Here is a 27,210-nt window from a genome sequence, read left to right as displayed (position 1 = left end):
TGAAAGAGGGAGCTCTTCTTAATATTTTGACACCACAATCATGTCGATACACCTTACCGACTGCGAGTAAAGCCACCCACGCTTTAACTTGACAGACTGTAAGTGTGGAGACTTGAGTCTTTTCAGACTAGATGGAGCTATGCATTAAAATTTGTTTAAATTACATTTTTTCCGAAGAAAGATCTCCTTCGCTCCGCTGGGAATCGAAACACAGAACTTCCGAATGTCGGTCGGGTGCTTTACCCTTAAGCCACTAGAGAGATCGAAAGAAGAACCGTTTTCAGAAATACACGCTCGAGTAGCTTAATGGAAAAGCATCCGACTGGCAATCAGAAGTTACGTGGTTCGCATCCCAGCGGAGGGAAAGAAGATGTTTAAAAAAAAGGTAATTAAAAAATTTTTAATTTATACTTCCATCTAGTCTGAAAAGACGCTAAGAATTTCTGTTATTATCTGATGATAATACAGATTCCTTGAAAAAGAAGAATTATTGAGCTTCTGAGATATGTGCCGAAATTGAGTTAGCGGCCACTTGGGGGCCGGTATTCTAACGAGATTACAGTGTTTTTTAAAAGCAATAATGTTGTATCTGCACGCCTCGTGCGTCGAATATGCGGCATTGGTCATGGTACGTGGAGCCTGGAACCGTACATTAGGACGCGTTCGCATGTGCGTCTGCTATTAGATACAAAAACGATGAGGAATCGCGGAAATGGGCCCCTACGCATCAAAACTCGTGACACGCTGATGCGTCGGAACGTGCGGGTATAGATGAATCCTCCCACTTCCGGTCCAGCATGTTAATTCCGGATGGACTGACTGAACTTCATGCTTCAAATTGTGCGCAGACGCACATTCCTATGTGTTTGTGAATGATGATAAATTATTCAAATTACGATGATTATGAAGAAGCGTCTGATTAAAAATGCATTAAACTCTACCTACCTGCATTTTCATTCAACTCAGCACATCGAACGACTTACTCAGAATGAAAACTTATTTCTCTAATTTTAGGGTATTTACCTATATCTAAATTTAGAAATTGACAAATTGTTGTCTAAACAAACTCTCGAAAATGGCCGATGTCGGTAAGGATCGGCAACAGGAATCTTCTTATAGATAGTCAAAAATTTCTCGATGGATAACACTGTCGTCTTAGTTAAGAACGTTTCTATCTAAATTTTGCGGCAAGCCTTAGGGGCCGTACTTAAATTACGTAACGGATTATAGGCCCTCTCTTGAACCCCCCTTCACCCTGTAACAAACCGTAACGAAATATTCCTACGCCCCCCCCCCCCCCCCCCTAGAGTACGTAATTTTTAGTTTCCAGAAATGTTTTGCTAGTTATTGCTGCTATAATTTGGCAGGGTATCCAAGGACTTCTTTTTTTAAATTCTCTGATTTCCCCTTAAGTAATTTTTTTCTAAGAAGATCAATTCACAACAAAAAAGTGCTATGGTTTCTATTTCAATCAAAAAGAGATAAAATAGATACAAAAAAAAATTAATTTTAAAACCAAAAAGACGAATTTTCAACAAATAAATGTTCTTGCTTCAAAAAATGTTAACTTTTATCTCAATTTTTAAAGTTTCGAGCCAAAAGATGAACTTTCTCTAAAACCGAAACCCAACCAAAAATAAAATTTTAATAGAAACTAAAAAAGATCAATCCTAAAAAATGGGGAAAGTTACGTTTTCAACTAAAAAAATATTTTTAATCCAAAAAAAGGGCTTTTCCAATAAACAGTTCAATTTTCAGGCAAAGATATAAGCTTATTGCAATCAAAAAAATTAATTTTCAACAATTTAGGTGAACTTTTACATAAGTAGTTGAATTTTCAATTTAAAAAACTTAATTTTCAAGTAAAAATATAAATCTTCCATAGCAAAAAAAAAGATTTTTTAATTAAAGTGATTCGTCTAAATCTTTTGAAGAAAATTTTTAAACACTCAAGCAAAGAACAATAATTTGTAACCAAAAAATTGCATTTTCATAAAAGAAATTAAATTTCTAACGAAACAGATGATTTTTCGAACCAAAAAGGTAAATTGTCAACAAACTAGTTAGATTTTCTGTTAAAAAATAATTCAGTTTAATTTAAAAGACCAAAATATGAATTTTTTAACCAAAAATAAGTTTATACAAAAAAATCGGATTTAAAATTCAAAAATACAAATTTTTCAACCGAAAAGGATGAATTTTTAACAAAATAGTTGAATTCTATAATAAATAGTTACGTTTTTATCCAAGAAAGATTAAATTTATAATAAATTAGAAAGATTTTTAATAAAAAGCGACACATTTTTTTTGAAGAAGAACTTTCTTCCAAAAAAGATTTAAATTAATCTTTCAACACTGGAGCATAAATTTTAAACAAAATTTAAATATCTACGAAATAGTTAAATTTTTAACAAAACAGTAGAATTTTCACCCCAAAAATACTACTTTTTAACAAAAAATGTTGAATTTTCAAACAAACAGTTTCATTTTTATCTAAGAAAGATGTAATTTCGGCTGAAGCAGGTGAATCTAAAAATCAAAAAGACAAATTTAAAAAAAGACTTGAATTTATCATCAAATTTTATATTCAAGGAAGTTATGAAATTTCTTAGTGGGACGATGGTCGAGGGGGCTAAAGCGTAAACTTTGGACCCACTCCTTCGGCTTTTGCGGGTTCAATTCCCGCCTCGCACTCTGGAAGAGTCTTGGCGGCCCATGCGGTGAACACTAGCCTAGCAAGTGGAGTGTTAATCTCCGGAGAGTCGTGGGACCGGTACCTCTAGAGAAAAAGGTTTTCTTTAAGTACTTAAAGCTGTTGCTCTTGGTGGTTCGGAACCCACCTTAAACTGTAGGTCCTCCTTCCACCACCAAGTAACTGTGTGGAGTGTGTGTAAAGGAATAGAGGAGAAGGTGCAAGAAAAATGTCAACCCTTAGGGGACACATTAGAAGCTTCCATTCCAAAGATATAAAATTTCTTCTAAAACAGGATAATTCAAAAAAGCCTACAAACAATAGTTAAATTTTCATCCAAAGAAATATCCAACATCAAAATAAGAATTGTAAACAATAAATTAATTTTCTACTAAATGGTCGAACTTTTAAATCAAGAAGGCAAATTTTAAGACAAAATATTTTTCATCCAAAAAATATTTCAGTTGACTTATTAGCAACAAAAAATATATTTTAAGCAAAAGGTTGATGTCCTACGAAACAAGTTGAATTTTCAACCCAAAAAGACGAGTTTTTAACGAAACAGTTGAATTTGCAACCAAAATAATGTCTTTGTAAGAAAATTTGTTTAAGTTTCAGAAAAATAATAAAATTTATAACTAAAAAGATAATCTTCAGGAGAATGTTTTTGCGAATTTGAAAAAATTACGTACGTGAGCAAAGGACCCTCTCCACCAAACCGTAACCAACCTTCACAAAATGTCTCGACATTCTGCTATAAGCATCGCCTTGCGGAAAATATTATAACAAACTGTAGTTAACGACTTTTTTCCTCAGGATGGTGGAATAAATTAAAATTAAAGAAATTTAAATGAGATTAAAATTAAATTTAACATCCTATTTAACGTCCGATAATTAAATCAATGTGCAGAATTCCTGAAAATAAAACCATAAATCCAACGACCAAATTTGGACAACCACCATAGAATTTTCCTATATTGAAATTTGAAAAAAGATAACAATTTTTTCCTGAAAAATAAAAGATTTCTTTCTTGGAAAAAAATCAAAAAGAGGAAAAAAGAGAATAAATTAAATAAACCAACATAAATAAATAAGCATAATAAATTGCGGGAATAGGAAAAGTGGTCTATGGTTGGTTTCACTTTGGTATAGATATTCTAATATTTGTGATAAAATAATATGAATGTCCTGGTAAAGCACGTTGCTTTCAACATTGGGCCATAACGATTGCAAGATTGCTATAAGGATCACATTTTCCCATAAAGATTACATTTTCCCATAGGGATTACATTCTGACATAAAGATAGCATTGCGGCAAACCCTACAAAAAACTGTCAATCGCAACTTTCTTCGCCAGAATAGCAGAATAAATGTGGGATTAGGGGGGAGGCCAGGTAGAAGATTATTAACGAGATGTCGATTTCCGATAAGAGCGGAAGCATTTCTCGAAAATGAACCGCAAAAGCTGTGAATTAATTATTGACACGCTCCGATTTTCCGACAACCGCAAATCGCGTGCTTTGCCGCCTTCTTAGTATTCATAAAGGTCAGTTCTTGTTGAGTGGCAAGCCGCACGTTTTCAAGCACGTCATGGTGAAGTTATAGTCAGACCACATGTGTTTATGGGACACGAATCAAAGTATAAGTACAGTCCATTTCGTTAACGCTTGTAGTGGAGTCACAAAATTTACCGATTTTTCCCTGATTTTTTTTTTAATTTTCCTTGACCATTAATACAAATTTAAAAAATTTAAAGGAGATCAAAATCAAATTTAAACGCCTATTTAACCTGCAATAATCAAGTTAATGTGCAGGATTCCTGAAAATAAAACCAAGAATCTAACGACTAAATTTGGACAACCAGTATAAAATGTTGCCATTGCAATCTGAAAAAAAATTTCTCCTAAAAATGAAAAGAAAAAAAATGTTCCCTTCTTTTCTGGTCAAGAATAAAAAAGAGGAAAGAAATCTGAGAAGGCAACCAACTAAATCCCCTTCTTTCTCTTTTTTTCTATCTGTTATTTCTTTCGTCTTCTTTAAATAAATTTAGAAGAATTCGAAGGAAATTAGAAGACTCAACTGAATTCATAAATTTTAAAGGCGAATTTTAAACAAATCAATTGAATTGACAACAATTCAAAAATATGCATAAATATAATTCAATTTAGTAGGTTTGGAATTTGTTTTGGAAAATGCGAGGCAATTTCAAAGAATTTGAATAAATGCCTAAGAATTTAAGGTAAATTCAAAAGATTTCTGGATGAATTAAACACAAAATTGATTTAATTTTATAGAATTGAGGGAACTTAGAATAATAACTAAAATAAACTATAAAGAATTCAAAAGAGTTTAAAAGAAATTGGAAAATCTCTCTAATTCTTGACACCCTACGAAATTCGTCACTTCTCTTGAATAAATTCTTTAAAATCTATAAAAAGTTCCTTGGAATCATTTAGAATTCCCTAAAAAAATTCATATTCTTTCAAATATCCAAAAATTATTTAAAATATTCGGAAATACTTTGAAATATACTGGAAAGTCTCTTAATTGTTGTGAATAAATTATTTCAAGTGCTCGAAAATTTATTAAAACACCTTGAAGTTTTTTAAAATCATTAAACTTTTTTTTAATTAAAAAAATTCTACATAATTATAAAAATTTGTTTCAAATCCTGTAAAATTAAAAAATTGTCCAAAGATCTTCCAGATATTTTTCTACGTATTTTAAAATCATTGTAAACGTAAAACTAATCTTTAAAAAAACCTGAATCGTTTAAAAAATAAACTTTTTATTGTTGTTGAAAACTTAACTATTTTGTTGTATGTATATCCTTTTTTTAATGTTAAAAATGAATTATTTTAACCAAAGATTTAAATTTTTTTATTTTTGGTAGAAAATGGATCTTCTTCAGTTGAAAATTCAACTGTTTGGTTCACAAATCTTCTTTTTTTTTTAGAAAATTAATATTCTCGGTAAAATATGTATCATTGTGGTAGAAATCGAATTACGTAGTTGAAAATGATTTTGAAAATTGAAAATTTAACATTTTTATTTTTAAAAAATGATTATTTTGTTAAAAATTATTATTATTAAAATGAAATGAACTATCTTTGATTTAACATTAAAATAGCTTTTATTTGAAATATCGATCATTGCATCTTCTCTTGTAAATTCTTTTTTTTTTCTTGAAAATGTAATTACTTGATTGAAAGTTGACTGCTTTGTTCAAAATTCATTTTTTGGGTGAAGTTTCGTCAGTTTAGTTAAAAAATTCATCTCTTTGGTTGAAAATATTACTGTTTTGCTTAAAGCTCGTCATTCAAGGTTGCACGACCGCATCCTTTTAATTTACATTATAACTAAAATCAATTGATACGATTTAATCTAGAAAAAAGCCTGAAATAAAGCTAATTATGCAAAAAAAAGCATTACAAAATTAGAAAGAAATAGAAATTGATGAAAAATGGTAAAGTTGCAAATACTATTTGCCTGAGAACAAGAATTAATTTATATAAAGCCAAGAAGCATATTTCAGAATTTCCTGTTAGCGATCTAAAAGCAGAATGATCTCAGAAAATTACCTACATGAAATACGGTTTAGATATTCATACAGTCGAAAATAATTAATATATAGACTTCTGGTTATTGGTACCCATATATTATCAAGTATAATTTAAATGCCATTATGCGGTCAATTTTAACTTTTCTATGACATAATTTCATGGTTGACTGGCTCTGAGGTTTTAGGTCAATTGACCCGCAGATTATATACGAAACATTATAAAACCAGACAAATATTCTAAACGCTTCCTGGTGATCCATTTTCGTCAAGGTTTCTAGACTTGAGAATTTAGATTGTGGTGGGCCTTTATTGTCGTATAATTTACAACAGACTCAAAATATTCCTCAGTTGTGGGATTGTGGGTACAATTTCCTCATAAATAGGGGTCCATACTTAGTTTATCACTTTGCTTTGAATATTTCAGAAATGCGGGTGAACTTTATTTCAATTCTTATCATTGATCTTCAATCTTACCTACAAATTATTATCAAAAATTATCAAGATCAAACAAGATTGAGTTACTTTTCATTATTTTACTTCCTATTCTTGGGATTCTCAATGTTTCGTATAAACATATTTATTACATCTGAATCATTTTCAAATTGAAAAGTGAGGATGCTTTTTTGTAACTTAAAATAATTAAAACCGAAATAAAGAAATTATACCATAACCAGTGAAAATTGAAGGAGAAATTAGGGCTTTAAAATTCGATTAGTTTCTTACTGATTTGATAATATAAATATTTACTAAAATTACCATTCCTATACTGGTAAATCAATACATATGAAAGTTGACCATGTTCTGCAAAATAAACCAAGTCAAGAAACAACTATTTTTAAGTAACAATTAAATTTCCTTCGCACTTGCTTACATCCGCATCTATTTTTTGTCACGCAAAAAAAGTAGGTACCCATAACTTTTAAAGCTGTACAAAAATACCTATAAATTTGGAAGTTGTAAGATAGCTATTTTATGAGGTATCAAAATGTACTGGTACATCCCATAAGAGCCCGTATTGAAATGTTTCTGAGGTGGCGAAGGAGGTGGGGGGGGATTATCTGAATACAGTCGTTTCATACTGAGTTGCGACCCCCCAGGGGGTAGTAGCCAGTCTCCCCTAGGGTCGGTCAGTCCCCCGCCATGACGTATGGTGGTCATCTTTTCCCTGAATTACCACCATCTTCTATCCACTTTTGCTCCAAGGACATCCCAAATAGATTATTTGAATATCGAATGCTTCATTTTTAGGGCATTGCGACCCTTTTCGAGGGAACTTTCTATCGGTGGACAATCGAGTGCCATGTGTCACGCTGATTGGTCGTGTTTTAGCATAATTCGACTGTCGCCCTGATTGATAAGGTCCCACCACTTGGGAGATCGAATTTCCTGGATTGGATTCTAGTTTTGTATTCTTTGATTGCTAAATGTTCGTCCTTTAACTTAACGCCAAGTATCTCAATTTTCTCAATTACCCCAACTCTCAATTAGCCTTCAGGTAAAGTCTGACGTACTCAATCCTCTGCAGTTTCTAAAACTCATACCATAACCTAATTTTTATTACAGCGTTCAAACCTCCCGTTCAAAAATAGTTGAACGCCATGAAAACTTAAATAAAAATAACAATCCCGAAAGTTCACCTATCCGAGTTCTAACCTCGCCCGTTCGGGCTGAACATTTGAGATTTAAGCTCGCTACCTTAGATTGTATTCTATTGTTTCCTCCATAATTTGTACAGATTTAAGAGAAATTAAATTTGTTCTGTTTTGTAGCAATAAATATGATTAGAATTTTTTTCTATTTATATTCTAAATTTGCAATTTCTTTTTGTGTTTCAGCAAGCGACGCGCTTGGTCGAATCGACAAGGAACCAGCATCTCCGGAATCTATGCAAGGTAAAAAAAGTAACTGTCAAGCTCGCTGTTTAGTATTTCACCTAGAGGATTTTTCCAATCTTCTTGAAAATTGAATCTGAAGATTGCTCATTAATTTCTCTTCATAACTAGACAATTTCAGTCAGGGAAGAATCAAGTTCTAGGAATAATATTCTTTGTCGCCTGATGTTGCACTTTTTCAAACAATTATACCAGTTTTCGAAAGAGGTTAACATCTTTACTTTTTATACACTTGAAGAAAAATCGAGTAGCCGTAAAACGTAATCACAGAGTTGGTTTATCACGAAATTCATAATTAAATTTAGCTATAGCTTGATGCTCAGTAACATGTCAAATCATATTGCTCTGGATTCAGTTAGAATACTTATTTTGATAGTTTAAAAACTGGTAATTTTCAGAAAATTTGTTTACCAAGGGAAAAACCAGAAATTACTTGGGAATTTAATTCGGTGACCGAGGTTTTTCTCTCGAATGTAGCAATATGCAAATTAAAAGCTTTATGAACAAATAATTAAATAGAAAACATAATTAAACATCCCTGAAAAACTTTTCGAATGGGGCGATTATGAATGTATGATTTAAGTTTATTTTGCAAAACGGCAAAATATACAAATTTTGTATCCAGAAACAAAGATGCGCATTAAATTTTTCTATAAAAATACAACAGACTCTCACAAAGCGCCTTTTTCACGAAGCGTTTTCTCCAACAAGCACCCTTTTCGCCAAGCGCCTTTTCTCGCCAAGTGCCTCTCCCTTTCATTACCTCTAAATTCAATAAGCGATTTAAGCGTGGATTAGATGCCCGTCTGCCAGCCAATATTTAAATATTCCGCCAATAGGTCTCAGAGTAATTTTCCGCCCAACCTTAGAGGCGTGGCATAACTAAGCGGGCGCTTAGTGTGAACTTTGTTCCCAAGCACCCGGCGCTTTGTGAGAGTCTACTTCTACCATCTACACGTTTTAAATTAAAATTCGAACCTTTCTAAAAAAAATATATTTAGTTGCCAACGTCGTTCAGCGAGAAAAATATGTTAATTCAATCAACAACTAACCGGAATAAAATTGGAAAATTACCGTAAATTTAAAATTATCTTTCATGTAGACACCCTGATTTTACATCTTATCAAAGGTATAAATAGTATAGAATTATAGAGATCAACTATAGACAGCTAGCAGGTGGAATTTTCCCACGCGCCTTCCTGAAGTGGAGGAGTGTTTCAAATGGAGAATATCTCGTTCGTTTTTTGCTGGTGTCACGTGAGCGAGACCCAACCCCAGCAATTCCACGGACTGCAATTGCATTTTGAAGCTGGCGCCGAATTTCTAGCAGAAATAAAAAGAGAGAATACGAGAAACTAAAACTAAACCGAGGGGAGGCAAAGGGTACCATATAGTAGAGCTAAGTGAGCGAGGGGTTGATGGTTGCTGGGCGAAAGAGAGAAAAGCCTGCCGTGAAACCTCGGGGCTTTTGCAAATTGCAAATTGCAAATTGTTCGTCGATTATTATCGAGCGCTTCGTCGTCCGGTTGACTTTGAAACCAAAAAGTTTTTACGATCCGTCGAAAGATTCCATCTCGAGCCGCAGAGATACATATAATGCGTCGCTTTCTTCTCCCAGCTTCTCTCGCAACGCCAAGTTAAAAGGGCGGTTACGCCGTTTTGGCCATAGGGGTTCTTAAAAACAAATGACAAACTACCGAGCAGTCGGGGCGGGACTCACAATGCCAACTGTAATTGGCTTTATGACATACTTTACTTGGAAAAAATTAGCCAAATGGCAGTGATCATGCGTTTGGGTGAAAAACACTATACAAAAATTCTCCCATACCACTGAATTCTAACAAAATGCAGTCAGGCAAATCAACGGAAACTAGGACTCTCGGGATTTTTTTAAACAAAAGAAACTTTAATTTTAGAAATCTTAGACTTTTTTATTATGTCTATTTTGGGAAAGGATATTACTCCGAAGGATACACAAATTAAGACCAACATTCTACTCCTTAAAAAGTTTCACATTGATCAAAAATTCTATCTAAACAATACCATTGTGATTTCCAATTGGAAAATTGTTATCTTCTGAAAGCAAATGAACTTGGTTTGTTTCCAGAGGTTTTTGCAATTTAAATACCAGAACATTGACATTTAGAACATTTTGTGGACACTTTGTCCATTATTTGTAAACTGGACACAGCAGATTCAGAAATCATGAAAAATTTATCATTTTTAACTGATCAGTTCACCTGTAGCCAATTGATTCGTCTGAAAATTTTAGGATAATTTTTCCAGTTAAAGCTCCAGGTATCGTCATTCAGAATATTTCAATTAATTAACTATTTTTAAAGATATTTAACTTTTTAAAATCAGAAAAACATTATGTGTCAAAAAATACTTTGATTTAAAGAAGTTTCTCTTGATTTGACGAAATTTCTGTGATTCAAACTTCAGAAAAATGTTTTTCTATTTGTTTCAATGGAACTATTTCCATAATTCAAATTGGCTTTCTTCATTTTCAAGTGAAACAAAAAATCGAAGAATTTGTTTCTCTAATTAAAAAAAATACTTCCCTCTTAGTGTATGCCCAAAATTCGATTTTTCAAAAGTTCAATCGAAGTGTAGCCTACATTCAACAATATAAAACACTCATATAAAAACTGAAAAATGAATTAACTAGATAAAGCTCCAGATCAATTTTTCAGAAACTGTTGACTTTTTAATTATTTCTAAAGATATGTTACTTGTTATGCCCAAAATTCGACTTTTGAGCGCTTCAGTTGACCTACATTGTTCGACCGATTCATCTAAAAATGTTGCGATTAATTAACTATAGTTGAAGCTTTAGTGCTGTTTTTCAGGAATTTATAATGCATTAATTAATTCTAAAGATATTTTACTTTTTCTGCCCTATCATGCCTACGTTAAAAAATTTTTTTCTTGAATTAAATGAACCGTTACTTTAACATAATTTTTTTTTCATTTAGCCAAAAATGATTTTAAAATAAATAAAATCATTTTAAATTTATGAAAATTTTTCATTATAACAAGATACCATTTCTATGAATCAAAAAAATTTCCTTGTCTGAGAGCGAATGTATATTTTTCTTTGATTCGAAGAAATTTCGTTTGAATCTGAAAAATCTTTCCTCTAGAAAACTTTCGGGATATCTTGGAAAATTTTTATGATAATTTTTCAAAATTTCGCTAAATTCGTATTCATCAACTTTCGAGATATTTCACTTTTAATTGAAAAAGCGATTTTCTAACAATTTAATAACACACGATACCTACACTATTACACCAAATGGATCAGATATTTTTATGTTCTTGTCAGCTAGGAGGCTTAAAGATATCGCCAAAAAAATTTTATTCAATTATTTTTCAAAATTTTGCACTTTTGGTTTTAAAAAAAGAAGCAATTTTTTGTAATTGAGAAAAACTGGAGCTTACAGTATTAAACTGATTTCTAAAAAATTTTGAAAATAATTCCATTGGTTAAATATTCAGGTCTAGGAAAATGGAAATTAGACAAATGGATTCCAGTTATATTGTCATTTATATTATCAATATCAATACAAATTATATGCATAATATTATGTTGAGTACTGAATATTCTTATTACTTTAAAACGAGTATTTTCTTTTATAACCATTTTTATTTTTAAAAAAATGGATATCTTTGCCAAGAACATCCACGATGCAGAAAATTTGGGTAAAGAGTTTTAGTACAATCTACATAGTTTTTTAAATTAAACTTTGCTAAGTAATTGTAAAATATATCTGTTTTTTAAACTTATTCAGCTGATTAAATTACAGATGTTTTGAAAATCTATTCAAAGGAAACAAATGAAAACTTGGCGTGATTATTATTATTAAAAAAAAGATAAAATCTCACCAAGTTTTCTTTTCTTTTAATAAATTATACAAATTCCTTTAATCATAATAATTGAATACATTTTAGAATTTAGATAATCTTTTAGAATCTTGATAAGGTGTTCCTAAACTTTATGATGCGCAGATTTTTATTATTTTTCAGCTTAGTATAGATTCATAAAATCTTAAGAATTTTAAATTTAAAAATATAAAAATTAAAAAGCCTTTAAGCGCTTAAGTATTCAAGTTTGGTTTCTTTACATAATTTAAAGTCAAAATTTGTTTTCTTTTTAATTCTGAATCAGAAAATACTTTATTAGATGCTAAACCTTTCTTTATGATTAATAATTACAGAATAAAAATGTTAATAATGCTTGCAATTAGTTTATTACTAGAAAAATAAATGTAACAATTTCCTTCTTGTAATTCATGTTTTTAGTGATAAAAAGTACAATAAAATTTGAATTGGTTCGAAAATGTTGCTGAGCAAACGTATTATATTTTTTGAAATGACGGTTGTCACACGTACAAGGTGATGCGTCCCATCTAACAACCAGGTTTACGAGGGTAGTAAATGTCTTCTCGCGAAAAAGGGAGGATTCGAAACCTTCAGTTATAGCTTGACGCATATCACTATTTTTTTCGCAATAACGAACGATATCTTGACACTTTCTCTTCCTATTATGATTTAGATTCTTTCAAGAATCAACAAAATTGATTATATGTTGTATTTTGATTATCGTTGACTATTCTGCTATATTCTGCGAAAATGTTATTGAAAAATGTTAAAAAATAAACGCAAAACTAAAATAAAAAAAAATAATTCCAAGTACCACGAACTGAATTAAAATCCGATTTTGACATTTCAAGAAACAATTAAATTTTGAAAAAATCAAACTCGCCTTGAAGCCACTCTCAGGGAATCACGAATCGGTCCGGAGACAAAGAAGTATCATCTCGGTGAAGGAATGCGCATCGGTTCTCGTTGAAAAAAATCGGTGCACCCTTTCCGAGTTTCGAGGACCCATTTGAAATTCCGCGAGTCCTTCGGACGCAGGGCAAAGCCAAAGGAAAAGAGGAACGCTCTTGGACAAAAAAATCCTCGAGGCTGGTCTCTCGGAAATCACGAACCGGTCGTAACCAGAGGACTTAAGTCCCTCTGCCAATGAGTTCTTGGTTATCTGCCTACCAACCAGAGGGGTGAAGGGGGCTGAATCGACTCCGAGGGAAAGAGAGCGAAAAAGGAGGAAGGAAACAACAAAGAAAGAGAGACAGAGAATCTTCATTGGCAACCTGTGTTTTACTTTATAGCATTTAGCCCGCTGTTTGTCTTATTGCTATTAGCCTGCGAGTCAATTAGTAATTTTATTTTAATGTGGATTCCCTGAATCGGACCCAGTACTACCGGCTACTCAGCGAGCCGCTAACGGCGATATTCTGCAGCCGGGGAAAGAAGGACGAGTGGAGGGGGTAAGAGGCCCCAACCGATGGGCCCAGTAGTCAATGGAGGGGATACGTCAGGCCCCAAGGGAAGGGGGCATGTCATTAGGAGTCATTAATATCGCGGACGTCTGTAATTTGACACACTTCCGATCGCCTAGCGCCACCACTCGCCACCCGCTTCATTTTTTTCTTTACAAATAACCTCTCGCTAGCCACAGCGAAACCGTTGCCAGAACTCGCTGAATTATATTCGATATTCGTGTCATTTTCGAGAAATCACAGTAGTTCTCAACCTGCACTACTGGCAAATTCTATTTTGTAAGTATAAAAAATAAGTAGAAGTCCTAGGTTACATCATAAATATTGTAATAATTTAAGAGAAAAACGGGGTTGCTGCCTGAATAATCTTTTTAATCAAAAATTAGTTTCTATGATTGAAAATTTAACTATTTTGTTAACAATTCGTTATTTCCTTTGGTTAAAAAATATCTGTCCAAACTGAATATATAACTATTATATTTTGGTTAAACTCTTATCGTTTTCAGTTGAAAATTCGTTTGTTTTTCAAAAAATTCAAATTTCTTGTAGAAAATTAATATTTTTGTTATACAATATTTTTGTTTTCGGTTGAAAATTCAAATGCTTTGTTGAAAATTCATGGATTTTTTTTTAAGTTTATCTTTTGTCATGTATTACGTTGAAAATTTTTATTTTTGGCTGAAACTTGAACAAATGAGTAGAAAGTTTATTTTGTTGGTTGAAAGTCCTAATTTTAGTTTTAAAAATTATTTCTCTGGTTAAAAATTCGTTTCCTTTTAGTACAAAATAATTTTTTTAAGGAAAATGTAACTATTCCATTTTAGTCTAAAAATGTACTTTTATTAATTGAAAGTTCACATATTTGGTTAGAAACTCGTCTTTTTAGTTGAAAAATGCAATTATTTTTGTAGAAAAAAAATTTTTTTTTATCAAACATTCAGCTTTTCATTAAAAAATACATGATTTTGTTTTAAAATTCAAAAATTCTATTGAAAATGAGTTTTTCAGTTATAGAAATTTATATTTTTGAGTTGAAAATGTATCTCATTTAAAGAAAAATTTGTCTTTTTGGCTGGAAAATTAAACATTTTGCATTAAAGATTTTTTTCATTGAAGGAAAAATCTCTTTTGGTTGAAAATTCCTTTTTCTTGTTCAAAAGTATTATTTTTTAACTGAAAATTAAATCATTCTATTCTAGGTTTAAAATTTATCTTTTTGATTTGAAAACTCAACTATTTCTGTGAAAATCCATGTATTTTTGTAAAAATTCGTCTTTTTTGGTAAGAACCCGAGTAAAAATGCTTCGACTTGAGTTCTACGTGGTTATGTCTTGAGTTCGTCTCCGAGACATAGATGTCTTGGCGAAGATGACGTTTACTTGACTCAAGACGAGCCTTGACTTGGCTGAGATTATCGAACCTTTTTTGTCTCATAAATGAGATTAAAATTCAAGTCGAACTTAAGTCGAAGCCTTTTTAATCGGGAAATCAATATTCTTAGTTAAAATTTCATTTTCTTAAGGTTCACCATTTCAAACGAACATTGCTTTTTGTTTTCATTTCTTTTTTAGTTAAAAATTCAAGTACTGTGTTAAAGGTTTATGTATTTTTGGAAATTCGTTTTGTTTGGGTAAAAAATTATCTTTTTGGTTGTAATATCAACTATTTGTTTAAAAATATCATATATTTTGTGGAAAATACAATATCTATATCTTGTAATAAATGCGAATTTACTATTTTCGTCTTATGCACTTTGTCGATTACGCCTTATAAAATTTTGTTTCTAAGAGTTTTTAAGATAGATCTTGAAAAAAAGATTGCCTTAGTATGAATCGAGATGAACATTACTTATTTCCTAATTATATGTTTTTAAAACTGAAAAAAAAATGTATAACGATGAGGGAAAATTAAAAAGTATTGGTAAGACAAAAGTCAGGGAATTTCGAAATTGGTAATTTTATTAATAGTATATATGATTATGAATTGGCGAGACTTTTCCAAGTGAGGGAATTATGAAATGTAATGTATTCATCTAATGATCCTGAGGGATTCTATTAGTTTAAAAATGATTTCCAATTTGCGAGTCTTAATGATGATGATTTACGATACCGATTTTATTATTCACGATCATTCATTAATTCGCTTCCTGGAAGGCGGTTGGATAAAAGTGCAGTGCAAATTTAATGTTGAGAGTTCAGTTGGGTACGTCCTGTAAGCGATAATCGCTTGTTTATTTATGCCACTAACGTACAGCACACCTGTTTCGCCAATAAGGCTCGCCTCGAGATTCCTTCGTCCTGCACTTCAGGAAGATTTCTCGAACGGAAACGAGAATCGAGTCTTAATTTCCTTGTACCCAAAGCTCGTCAATCCGTTACCTTTTGACTTCCTGACTGTCATGTAAGCCTATTCGAGAATTGCAACCAAAATAATTATTTAGAAATATTATTCAACAAATATTGGGATAAATGAAACCAATGAAGGATGGCAGTATCGAACTAGATAACCAAAATTTGTATAGTCCTTTCAACGAATAATCGTCTATCGCAGTACAATCCAGGGCACAATCAATTTTGATTTTCTCGGAACAGAATGATTTGTTTCTAACAAACATTTGTTGTTCTTATTCAGCTCCCCTAGCTATGCAAAAATCGCTATGTTTCTTCCTGGTTTCAGACTTGGGTCAAGCTGGGCCCCTAGCCTGGGCCTAGCTTGAATTTTAAAATGGATCGAGCTTGGGCCCGGCTAGTGGAAAAGTTCCTGAAATTGAAGACAGATGGAATTGTATTGATTGCACGTGACTTCTAACCTTAAAGAAAGATAATTTTTTCGTTGGATTATAAAGTGTAAATACGAATTTGGAAATTCGCATTAGAATGGAGAGCATTTTTTAAATTTAAACCTCTGTACGTTAATTTGTCAACCTGAATAAAAATAAAAAAATGTTTGCATAGTTTTAACTTTTAATGAAGAAAATAAAGAATAGCAGGAAATCGATTATAAACTAGAGCCTTTCCTGGGCCAAAGCTGGGCGATCAAGGCTCGCCCTGTCTAGATTTTTCGTTTCATTCGAGCTCGACCCAGACTAGATCACCAGGCCAGGGCCTAATTTTTCCAAGCCTGTGCCCTGCTTGGGCCATGTCAACATTCCCGCACGGTATATCTTAGAAGCAAGTTTTTATTTTTTATCTAAACTGAAGATGACTTTTTTCATCGCAATCCGCAGTCTAGTCGTTTCTATATTTTGGTCAGTATTACTTTGAAACTAGGATGAAATGGTTTGCTCTCCTGAAAATACTTATTTTTTTAGCCGTAAAAATAACTGTAAATTACTGCAAAAAATGCAATAATGTTTCCAATAATTTGTTTGATTCAATTTCCTGTTTTGGATAGAAAATTTATTTTGCCCTAAGATTGTGAATTTTTCTCTTATTTAGGAAAAATATCGTTTTTAAAGATGATACTCCCATCATGTTTGGTAATTTTCTCAATCACTTAAGGAATAAAGAAACCACATGACATTTTGGCATTTTTGCTCTTTTTAAATAAATTTATCAGTACAAAGTGGAAATAACCGAAAATATATTAAGTAATTTTTCCTCAATTGTTGGTGGTTTCCTGCTGAAATTGCAAAAAAAGTGGTTTTTTCAATATTTCTTGAAAATTGTCGTTTTTGCGGGGAATATTTCTTTTTTGTACAGAAATTTTCCAAGTAAGTTAAAAAATACTACTACCAAACCTTTTTGGGAAATTTTTCCAAATAGTTTACACAGTGATACTAAAATATATATTTAAAGTGGTTTCATATATTTTTACTTTGGGACAGGAAAGTTGAGTAAATAATTATAATTTTGACTTATGAGCATGGGAATTCGCAATAAATTATAAATAATGATAACAAAAAATATAAATAATAATTTTTAATTTACGAGAAGAAGTTTCCGTAAAGAATTGTAATTTCACCTCGGACAGGGAATTTTTTACATGGATCGGAAATTTCAGAAAATAATTCTTATTATAATTTTGAGTATGAAAATATATTAAAAAAAATCCCTTTTCCAAATTAGAATCCGCCTTACTTAGAACAGAGCCGTCATAATACAAATAAAATCATATAATCAAATAATGCAAAGAAATATCATTTGACTTTCAAAATAATTCTTTACAAAATTTTCTGTTCAAAAATCAAAATTATAATTCCTCGCGGAAATTCATTGCCCCAAGCTCAAAATTATATTTCTTTACTGAAATTCTGTTTCCCAACACAGAATTATAATTTTTTTTCAAAAATTGCCTATTCATAAAAATTCTCTTGAAATCTTAACAAATAATTTAAAATCATTTTTCGAAGAAGATGTTACCCTAATTTAAAGATGTTATTATTCGAGTTATTAAATTTCGATTTAATAAAAAAGCCATACGAAAACGATTGCCCTGGACCAATAATTTTTCAAAAACAAAAAAAAGCTGCCTCAGCTTGGATTTGAATCTGAAATTCCAATAGCATGATTAGCACAACACCTGGATGGCGTAATTAGTGAACGTTCCACTCATAGATAGCTCGTTCCTGGTTCAAATCAGGGCTGAGGCAAATTTTTTTTGTACTTCAAAAATTAATTACTTAGAAAAAAATTCGAAAAAAGTAATGTTCTGCTTAATAAAGAAACTAGGAGAGCTTACATTTATCACCCTTTCCTCAAAAATTATCCCCATAAATGTTGCATGTCCGCAAGCTGAAATTATTCTTGTAGAAGGATGGAAATCGTTTCACTTGGAATGCAAAGGACGTCAATAAACCCAACAAGACCGCCACCAGGTTGAATGCGATCTTCAGACTTTGTTATTCAAATTTTCAAGGCACAGGTTTCCTCTCGGCTTTCAATCCGGGGAAAACGCTTTCCTGACTTTTCAATTCACGCCTTCCCAAATCATTGACGCGTATCGGCCCTCGTGTGCTTTCTGTCTCAGGATCTGATTTTTATCGCCGGATAAAAATTTTTCGTTTGAATAAGAGTTTTTGTGGGAAACTTGAGAGCATTCGGCTGAATATTTTTTATTCACACGAGAAACCTGGGGATTATTGAATAACTTTGGTAAGCTTATGAATTAAACTTTACAATATACTATATTCTTTTCTTCCTAAAACTTCAGTGGAAAGATGTTGATGATTTTTATCTTTTTGCTTTTACAATTGTTCATTCCTATATTGAAGAATTATTTTCAGAAAAAAAACTTCCTTATTTACATTATTAGAAAAAATACATAAGTTCATGAGTAAAATAATTTTCAAAATTTTGTTTTGAATCATTTGGAATGTCTAATCCAGGTAGTGAAGATTTTGAGCAAATATTAAAAGTAGAAGCATTTCTATGTGCAGTTTCTGGATAATAACATTTAAGATCCTTCTTAAAGCATCAAACAAGTACACTAAACAAGTTTGAAAAAAGAACTGCTTTCTTGCTACTATTTTAGATTTTTTATTACATAAGAAATGTGTTCTCCGTTGCGAATAGACTAATGGAAGATCATCTGAGGGAAGTCTCAAAATATTTCATTTGAATTGCATATTTAATAATAACAAGTTAATAGCAAGAAAATTTTACAAACGTATTTTTTTCTTATTTTACAACTTTTTTGGTTAAAAATTTATCTTGAGGTTAACATTTTTATTATTTGGTGGAAAATTTCATTTTTTTTTTTTTTAATTCAACAATTATATTTAAAACAATTTTGTTTGCTTGACACTTTAAATGTTTTGTTAGAAATCTATTTCTTAGGATTGTGAATGGAACTATTTGGTTTTAAATTAATTTATTTATTGGTATTTTATTTTTCCGGTTTGATAAATCAACTGGCTTGTAGAACATTCGTCTTTTTGGCATAAAAACTAAATTAATTCGTCTTTTTTGTGTAAAAATGCATCGCCTATCGTGTTTGATAAAAGTTGCAACTGCTTTGTTAAAAATGAAAATCATTTTTGGTTGAGTTGTCAACTGTTATATTTCTCGTTGAGAATTAATCACTATGGGTAAAAATTAAGCTACTTAGATGAAAGTGTTACTACTCTTTTAGAATTTCATTTTTTATGATGATTTGATTTTCGAACCAACCAAAAATTATTTTATTATTTAAAAATTTAAATTTTTCGTTAAACATTATTTTTGCTTGTTTGTTCATTTATCATTAAAGTTAAAAATCTTTGTTTTTTTTCGTTAAAAATTGACTATTTACTTGAAATCTCTTTTTTAAATTAATTTCTTTGACAGAAAATCAAAGTATTCCGCATGTTATGTAATAGAATGGTAATCTTTTTGGTGAGAAACTCATCTTTTGATTGGAAATTGATTTCTTTGGATGAAAGTTTAAATCAATTGTTGTAAACCGTTTTTTTAATGTGTGAAAAATCATATTTTTTTAAAACTAAAAATATAAGAATTCCATTTTTAATAAAAAATTTGTGCGGTTCAGTTAAAAATTAACGTAATTTGTTGAAAATTCGTTTTTTTCGTTTCTAGTTGAAAATTTATCTTTTTGGTTGAAAATTAATTTTTTTCCGTAAAAAACTTGTATCCTTTGTTAAAAATGAACCATTTATGAACTGAAATTTTAACTATTCCATTTTTTGTTTTAAATTAATATTTTTTTGCTAAAAAATCAATTATTTGTTCGAAAATGCATATTTCTTGTATCAAGAATTGATCTTCAGAATTGAACACTTTTCTTTTTGGTAGTTATTGCTTGAAATTTTAACTGTTCTGTTGCGAATTCGTTTTTATAATTAATTTTTGCATCTGAAAGTTTGACTGTTTAATTTTTGGTTCGAAATTTATTCATTTTTTATTTTAGAATTGCACTATTTTGATGACGATTCGTCTTTTTTGTTGGAAATTTAATATTCTCGGTTGAAAATGTATCCGCTTGGTTGAGAATTTATATTTTTTGTTGAAAATTCAACTATTTAGTGGGAAATGCATGTATTTGGTTCAAAATTTATGTATCATTTTAAAAATGGATTTTTTTTCATTGAAAATTAATTTCTTAGGTCAAAAATTAAACTATTTTGTTAAAAATGTATTTTATAATGAAAATTCCTTTTTAAATGAAATTTACATTTTTTAACTGAAAATTTAATTATTCCATTTTTTGTTGTAAACTTACCATTTTTATTTGAGAATTCCACTATTTAATTAAAATTCGACTTTTTCGGTATAAATACAGTCTTCTTAGTTAAAAATGTATCTGTTTGCCTGAAAATATATCTATTTTATTAAAAATTAATTTTTCTACTTAAAATTGTTCAGTCTTATTTGATTCTTCTTGTATTTTTTTTGAAAATTTTCCTTTCCTTGTAAAAAATTATGTCTACTTTCCAAGCGTGCAAGTTTAGACCCGATCGTGTTATAAACGTAGATAAACGTATGGACTGTCCGGAAGTTTAAACTCTGCCTAAAAATGTATCGATTTTGTTAAAAATTTAATACACCTATGTCATTTATTTTATTTGGCACAAATTTTTCTTACGAAAGAGCTTCCAAACTGTTTCTATAGTTTATGTTCACTTTAAAAATCTTTCACATAGATTAATTTAAAAAAACATTTTTTGCAATAACATTATTGATGTAGGTGTAACATTATTTCCATAACAAAATGAAAATTGTACAACGGTTAGGGAAAATGAAAAATTCTTGGTAGCGTATCTAGAGAAAATTTCAATTGGTTAACTTTAAAAATGCACCCTTGTGCAACATACCTACCCCTAATTCTCCTTTTTTTCTAGTTTTATTTTTCTATTAATTTATTTATTTAAATTTTATTACATTATTTTGGCGCCCTCGCTCAAATGCGTCCAGGAAAAGTGACACGCCCACCACCGTGACACACCCTAGTTGCACCTCTGAAAATTGGTGAGGGAAATGTCAGGAAATTTTGAAATGAAGACTTTGAAGCAACCCTGTAGTTGATCCAAATGAAATTAGAAGTTTTTATTTCAAAGTTTGTTCAAATGTGCATGAAGGGTTCACAGAAAGGGATGAGACGTCCAGTGAAATAAAGTGTGTATAAGGCCGATAATCGCGTAAGGGGAAATGAAAACGAGTAGTCGCTCTTTCCTAGAATGAAGGAACTGTCGGGCCAGTGATCCGTACACGAGAAACCGCTCACAGTTCCAAGATGTTTTCCTTCCTGGCACTTTGTTCTCACGATTTAAGTTGTAACATCTTCGCGACCTGGACTTCCGACCTTCGTTATTGTTACTGTGATATGAAAGCGAAAAAAATATAGATATATACTGATAAAGACGTTACTTATCATTAGCCCATATATGGCAGGGTGCTCGTAAAAACAACAAAGAGACGTTTAATGTCACTTTTATGAGGCAAACATGACATTCTTGTCATAAAAAACTCACGTATTGAATTCCACACGATTCTTAAGAAAATTAATTTCATTAATAAAATGCAAGTTAAGTTAAGCGCGGATACCAAAAATCAATGATGACTTTGAAACTCGATAACTCGGTCCGAAGTTGAAACTGACATTTTATTTTTAAATCGTTCCAAAACTTATCAAAATTATGCCGCGAATAACCTATAGCTGAGATCATTTTCTTTTTCTGAAGAAGAAATATCACACCAAAAGTTTTAAAACAAAATTCAAGGATTTCTCGAATTTTGTACCTTAAATTTCAACACGTGTCACGACCTAGGGTATCTGTAGCAAAAATCTAAAATCCACAGAACATAAACTTCAAAATCTGATTTAAAATTTTAGCCAAGAAAACTTAAAAAATCTTTGCCGGTTCCCAAGATATTACTAAAAATGTCCAAGCGTATCTGCGTCGAGTTTCAGTCGGCAATCATCGCTATCAGCTGGCTTCCACACAGACATGCTTAGAAATTCTTATTCGTATCTTGATAGCCCGTTAAGATTTTTCAAGTTTGATCACCCTAAAGTAATAATGAGAATACAAAAATTACATTCTATAAATTTCAGATTTTTGTCATATCTTTTCTAAGTGATGGCACGAGTTGAAGTCGAGGTATAAAATCTGGGAAATTTTTGCGTCGATCGGCAGAAACTCCACGCAGATATGCTTAGGCATTGTTGGTAATATCTCGAGAAACCTTAACTTTTTAAAAAGTTTTCTTTGTTAAAAATAAAGATAATATCTCAAAGATTTCACTCTGTAAATTTCATATTCTTGCTCTAATTTTTAAAAGTGATAGCATGCGCAAACACGCTTGGACATTTTTGATCATATCTCGAGATATCGCTCTGGTAGCCCTGTAGATAATTTCAGAGGTACCTCATATTTCACATTTCAGTACCTCAATGACATTATGTATTAATTAATTTAATTGACAAAGTATGGTCTCCAATTATCAATTTTTCATATCTTAAGTGTAATAATATCCGATAGTTGGAACGGTAGGTGTGACCTCGTTTTTCTGAAATGACAGAAATCAACTAGAATCAATCGTCGTGAGAATAAGTAACTAAAAGGAACTAAAAAAAGCCTTTCTTTAACGATTCCATCAATTCGGTATTGTCGGCATCGCCTTTTCTTTGTACATTTCACTCTCTCGGCGCCGAGACTAGCAATTAGCAATTAAACCAATAACTCTGCAATTGGAGATTCCATTAATGGGGTGGCGGTTCTCACGAAGGGAAGAATTTCAATTTTTTCGCTATCTTACAATCTTATATGTTCCTCTACTTAGGAAGCGATCAGATATTATGTGACATTAAAGAAGTAAAACTGGTGTCATAATGGGCTATGATAATTGCAATTTCCCCATGACAAATTTTCACATTTGAAACATCTAATTTCTAAAGTAAACACTTCGCGATTAAAAGCATTTTGAATTAAATGATTTTAAACTGAATGATTTAGAAGTAAGCAATATTTAAATTAAATTTTTTATTTTGTATCATTTATAATTGAAAACTGAAAAATTCCAAAAACTTGAAAGATTTAAGTTCAAACCTTCAAAATATAACAATTTTAGTTTTAAATACGTGAAAATAAAAATATCTTAAAATTAATTATTAATATCAACTGAACAGGTATTGTCGAATTTGAAAGTTCTAAATGGAAATGGTATTTCAAATCGAAAAGTTATGAACAAAAAATTAAAAAATTTTGAGAATAATATCCTCAGGTGGAAAACTAAGAAACTTTTATTTTAATTATAAGAATTAAACAATAAAAAATCGAAGCATTATAAAATAATACTTTTTATATGAATTCATATGAAATTCATTTAAATAAAATTAAAAATATTTTTGAATAATTAAAATTGATAGTATATTTATGAATTCACTTGAGCTTAAGTGTATTATCAATTCTTAGGTCGGGAATGGAAAAAAGAGAACCAAGAAAACAAAACAAACGCGAATCAAAATTAAGAACCTACAGAAACCAGATGTGCGAACAGATTTCCAAAATAAGATAATCGAAAGCATAAGGACCGTATAAAAACAAAGATATAGAAGAGGGCGCCTGGACAAAGTTACGGGATATCCCTGTTAGATGTGCGATCGAAGTGTGTGGTACGACAGTTGTAGGAAGAATGTCTAGTGATGCGTGGTGGAATGATGAAATTCAGGCTGCTCAAAAAGCAAAGAGAGAAGCGTACAGGAGAACTTTTAACATCGCAGGTCTTAGCAATGAGGAAAGAAATAGATATAGAAATGATTACAGACTTGAAAACAGGATACTCAAACGATTAGTTAAGGAGCTTAAAGATACAATTAGAGCAGAAGAAGAGATGAAAATACAAAACGACTTTGAAGGAAGCAAGAAACTGTTTTATAAAAAAATAAAAGAAAACAAAAGTACAGAATTTGTCAACATGAGAAATAATAGGGGGGAAATGGAATATGATGCAGACGGAATACTAGAGGCTTTCAGAGACTATTTTAGGAGATAATTCGGAGATGAAGCTATAGGACACCACAACTGCGATGTTGAACACGATGCGATGGAAAACTCAATTGAAAAAGTGTGTAAGGGTGAATGGGAAATTGAGTGACTGTTTCGATATTATTCAAGGAGTTAGACAAAGATGCGTTATGTCTTCATGGTTATTTAAATTATTTATGGACAAGTGTTTAAGAATGGTTAACCCACGTGTTTGCGTTCGCAGATAATAAGGTTGTCATGGCAGATTCAATCGAAGACTTACGAAGAATTTTGAATAAACTAGATGCAAGTATGAAGAACTTGGGCCTCCAATTAACGCAAATAAAACAAAAACTATGGTGTTCGAAGGAAAGAGTGAGAAAACACTATGCAATATTTTATTAAATGATGAGAGAATTGAACAAGTTGATAAGTTCGTATACCTTGGTAGCTTATTTGCTAGGGACGGGAAGATAGATGAGGAATTAGATAGACGCATAAACGAACGTAAGAAGGTTATTGGTAGAGCAGCTCCCCTTATCAGAAGTAGAAATGTATCAAATAAAGCTACAATGGCAATACATAATTCTATATTTGTACCGACTGTACTATACCGTAGCGAGACATGAACTTATCATCAAAAAGATAAGAGTAAAATTAACGCGATTGACATGAGATTCATGCACATAATATGCGAGAAAACTCTGATGGACAAAGTAAGTAACGAAATAATTCTAAAAGAATGTGGTGCAGAAGAGACGCTAGTAGACACATGGGAAATAAATCGGTTAAGATGGTTCGGACATGTTGAGAGAATGCCAAATGAACGACTAACGAAACAAGTGTATCAAGGTAAAGTAAATGGCAGCGTGCCCAGAGGTAGACCGCGGAAAGAATGGTTAGAATGTGTGAATGTGACCCTAGTTAGAAGAAACATAAGAAGTTACAGAAACACGAGAGCCTGCATGAAAAAATGCATGGACATAAAAGAGGCTAGAGAAGTATGCCAGGACAGGAATGTATGGCGGCAAATAGTTAATAAAAAGAGTGTCAGTAGAGTGAATGACGCCTGAAACAAAAGACCTTGGCCACTAATGGACCCAAGTGGGGAACCTTGCATAACGACTTCGTGAGGATCTTCACGTGGAGTGATTTCTAGAGAGATTGATCAGCAATCTGGGTCGGAGCGGTGTTGCGGAACGAACGTGTTATTTACATAAAAAACACGAGAATTCTCTGTCAATCTGAAAACTCTCTAGCCCTTCCACACATAACTCCTTTCCCCCACCGAGTGAGTCACGCCTACCCCAAAAGGGAAATGGCTTAATGGTGTAATAATTATTCATTTAATTATGTATTTAATTTATTTAATTTTGAATACATTTTATTGTTTAATTCATTGAAATTTGCCCAAACTTATTCGAATTCTCTGTCGAAAACACCGAGTAAATACCGTAATAGAAATTTTCCGAAAAATGAAAATGCTCGAAATTTAAAATTCCTAAATGAAAATTAAAACAACCGAAAATGTGTATTCTCGATGTTTGAAATTTTCGAAATATTAAAACCAAAAATTCCCCAATTTATAAAATTATTGATTTCCTGAAAATAGTAAATACACAAGATTAAATATTACTGAAATTAGTCAATTTTCTGATATTCAAATTTTCAAAAATATTAATTTGGTGAATCTTCAAATTTCCGAAAAAAATAAAATTACAAGCTTTTATTGTACCCTTGAAAGTAATTACCCCATATAAAATAAAAGATTATTTTAACCGAAAAAAAAAATCATTCAATATTTTCTGTCGGAATTTGAAAATTCGCCAATTTACTTTTTTTGTAACTCAAAAATTTCGGTTTTAAAATATCCGGATAAAACATTTTCGGTAGTTTCATTTTCTATCGAGCGTTTGAAATCTCGGCAAATTACTTTTTTCTGGAAATTTTTTTTTTCGGATATAATTTTTATCAGAATTTTTCCGCATTCTTGATTTTAAAAATTGTGTAAAATTATTTGACTCTTTAATTTTATCTAAATTCCACTAATCCATCATTTTTAAATTGAAATTGGTTATTTTCTTACTAATGTGATTCAAATAACTTTGAATTGTCTCGAAATCACTTAAATTTAGAGTTGCATAATTCCATAATTATTTAATAAAAAAAGTCGAAAAATATCTCACGTAATATTGAAAAGCTCCCTTATTACCAGCAATTGAAATACCAATTATTTCCTATAGAAATTGGGAAAGAAATTATGTTCAAACTAGGACATTGCTTTGATCAGTAATTTAATTAATTAAAAAGACTCAATGTTTAATATCTCAACAGGAAAAAAGGCAGATGTGACAATTTATCTTGGGAGCAATATATCAATATAAATAAAATAATAAATGTTGGAAATGCAGAAGATAATGGAATAATCAAAATGACATCCATCTATATCTAATCTCCTGGGGCTTCAATAATTTTAGTGACATTCATTAATTAACGAACGGAGCGGCAAGGAGGCTATAGTGGGCGAGCCAATTGACTACCAATAGAGCTGATACGCTCCCACGCAACGTTTATACAATAATTAAATAATCAATATGTATTAAGCTTATTACCGCGCGTGCGCGCGAGATTAATTCGATTGTGTGGTGGTAGGGTTCGTATATCGTTTAATAGGCGCCATATTGTTCGTAACGACGCAATAAATATGGACGCGAGCAAATGAAGACGATAAATTGTCGAACGCCTCCACTGTCGGCGAAGTGTCTACACTCCCATTCGTCTCTACGTTGATTTTTTACTTTCCTTCTCATCTC

The 27,210-nt window shown here is 31.3% G+C and overlaps 1 protein-coding gene across 2 annotated transcripts in view; it reads left to right on the top strand.

Annotated features, from left to right (window-relative positions):
- Positions 1-27,210, top strand: part of LOC117178071 (POU domain, class 2, transcription factor 2-like) — a 254,301-nt gene that overhangs the window by 202,338 nt on the left and 24,753 nt on the right. For both annotated transcript variants that reach the window (XM_033369299.1, XM_033369298.1), the window contains exon 4: positions 8,090-8,146. In XM_033369299.1, coding sequence (XP_033225190.1) covers positions 8,090-8,146 — 57 coding nt within the window. The remainder of the gene's footprint in view (positions 1-8,089; positions 8,147-27,210) is intronic.

This window comes from Belonocnema kinseyi, chromosome 8 (assembly GCF_010883055.1).
Source record: "Belonocnema kinseyi isolate 2016_QV_RU_SX_M_011 chromosome 8, B_treatae_v1, whole genome shotgun sequence".
NCBI lineage: Eukaryota > Metazoa > Arthropoda > Insecta > Hymenoptera > Cynipidae > Belonocnema > Belonocnema kinseyi.
Note: the sequence above shows the minus strand (reverse complement) of the source record. Positions and strands in the feature narration are given on the sequence as shown.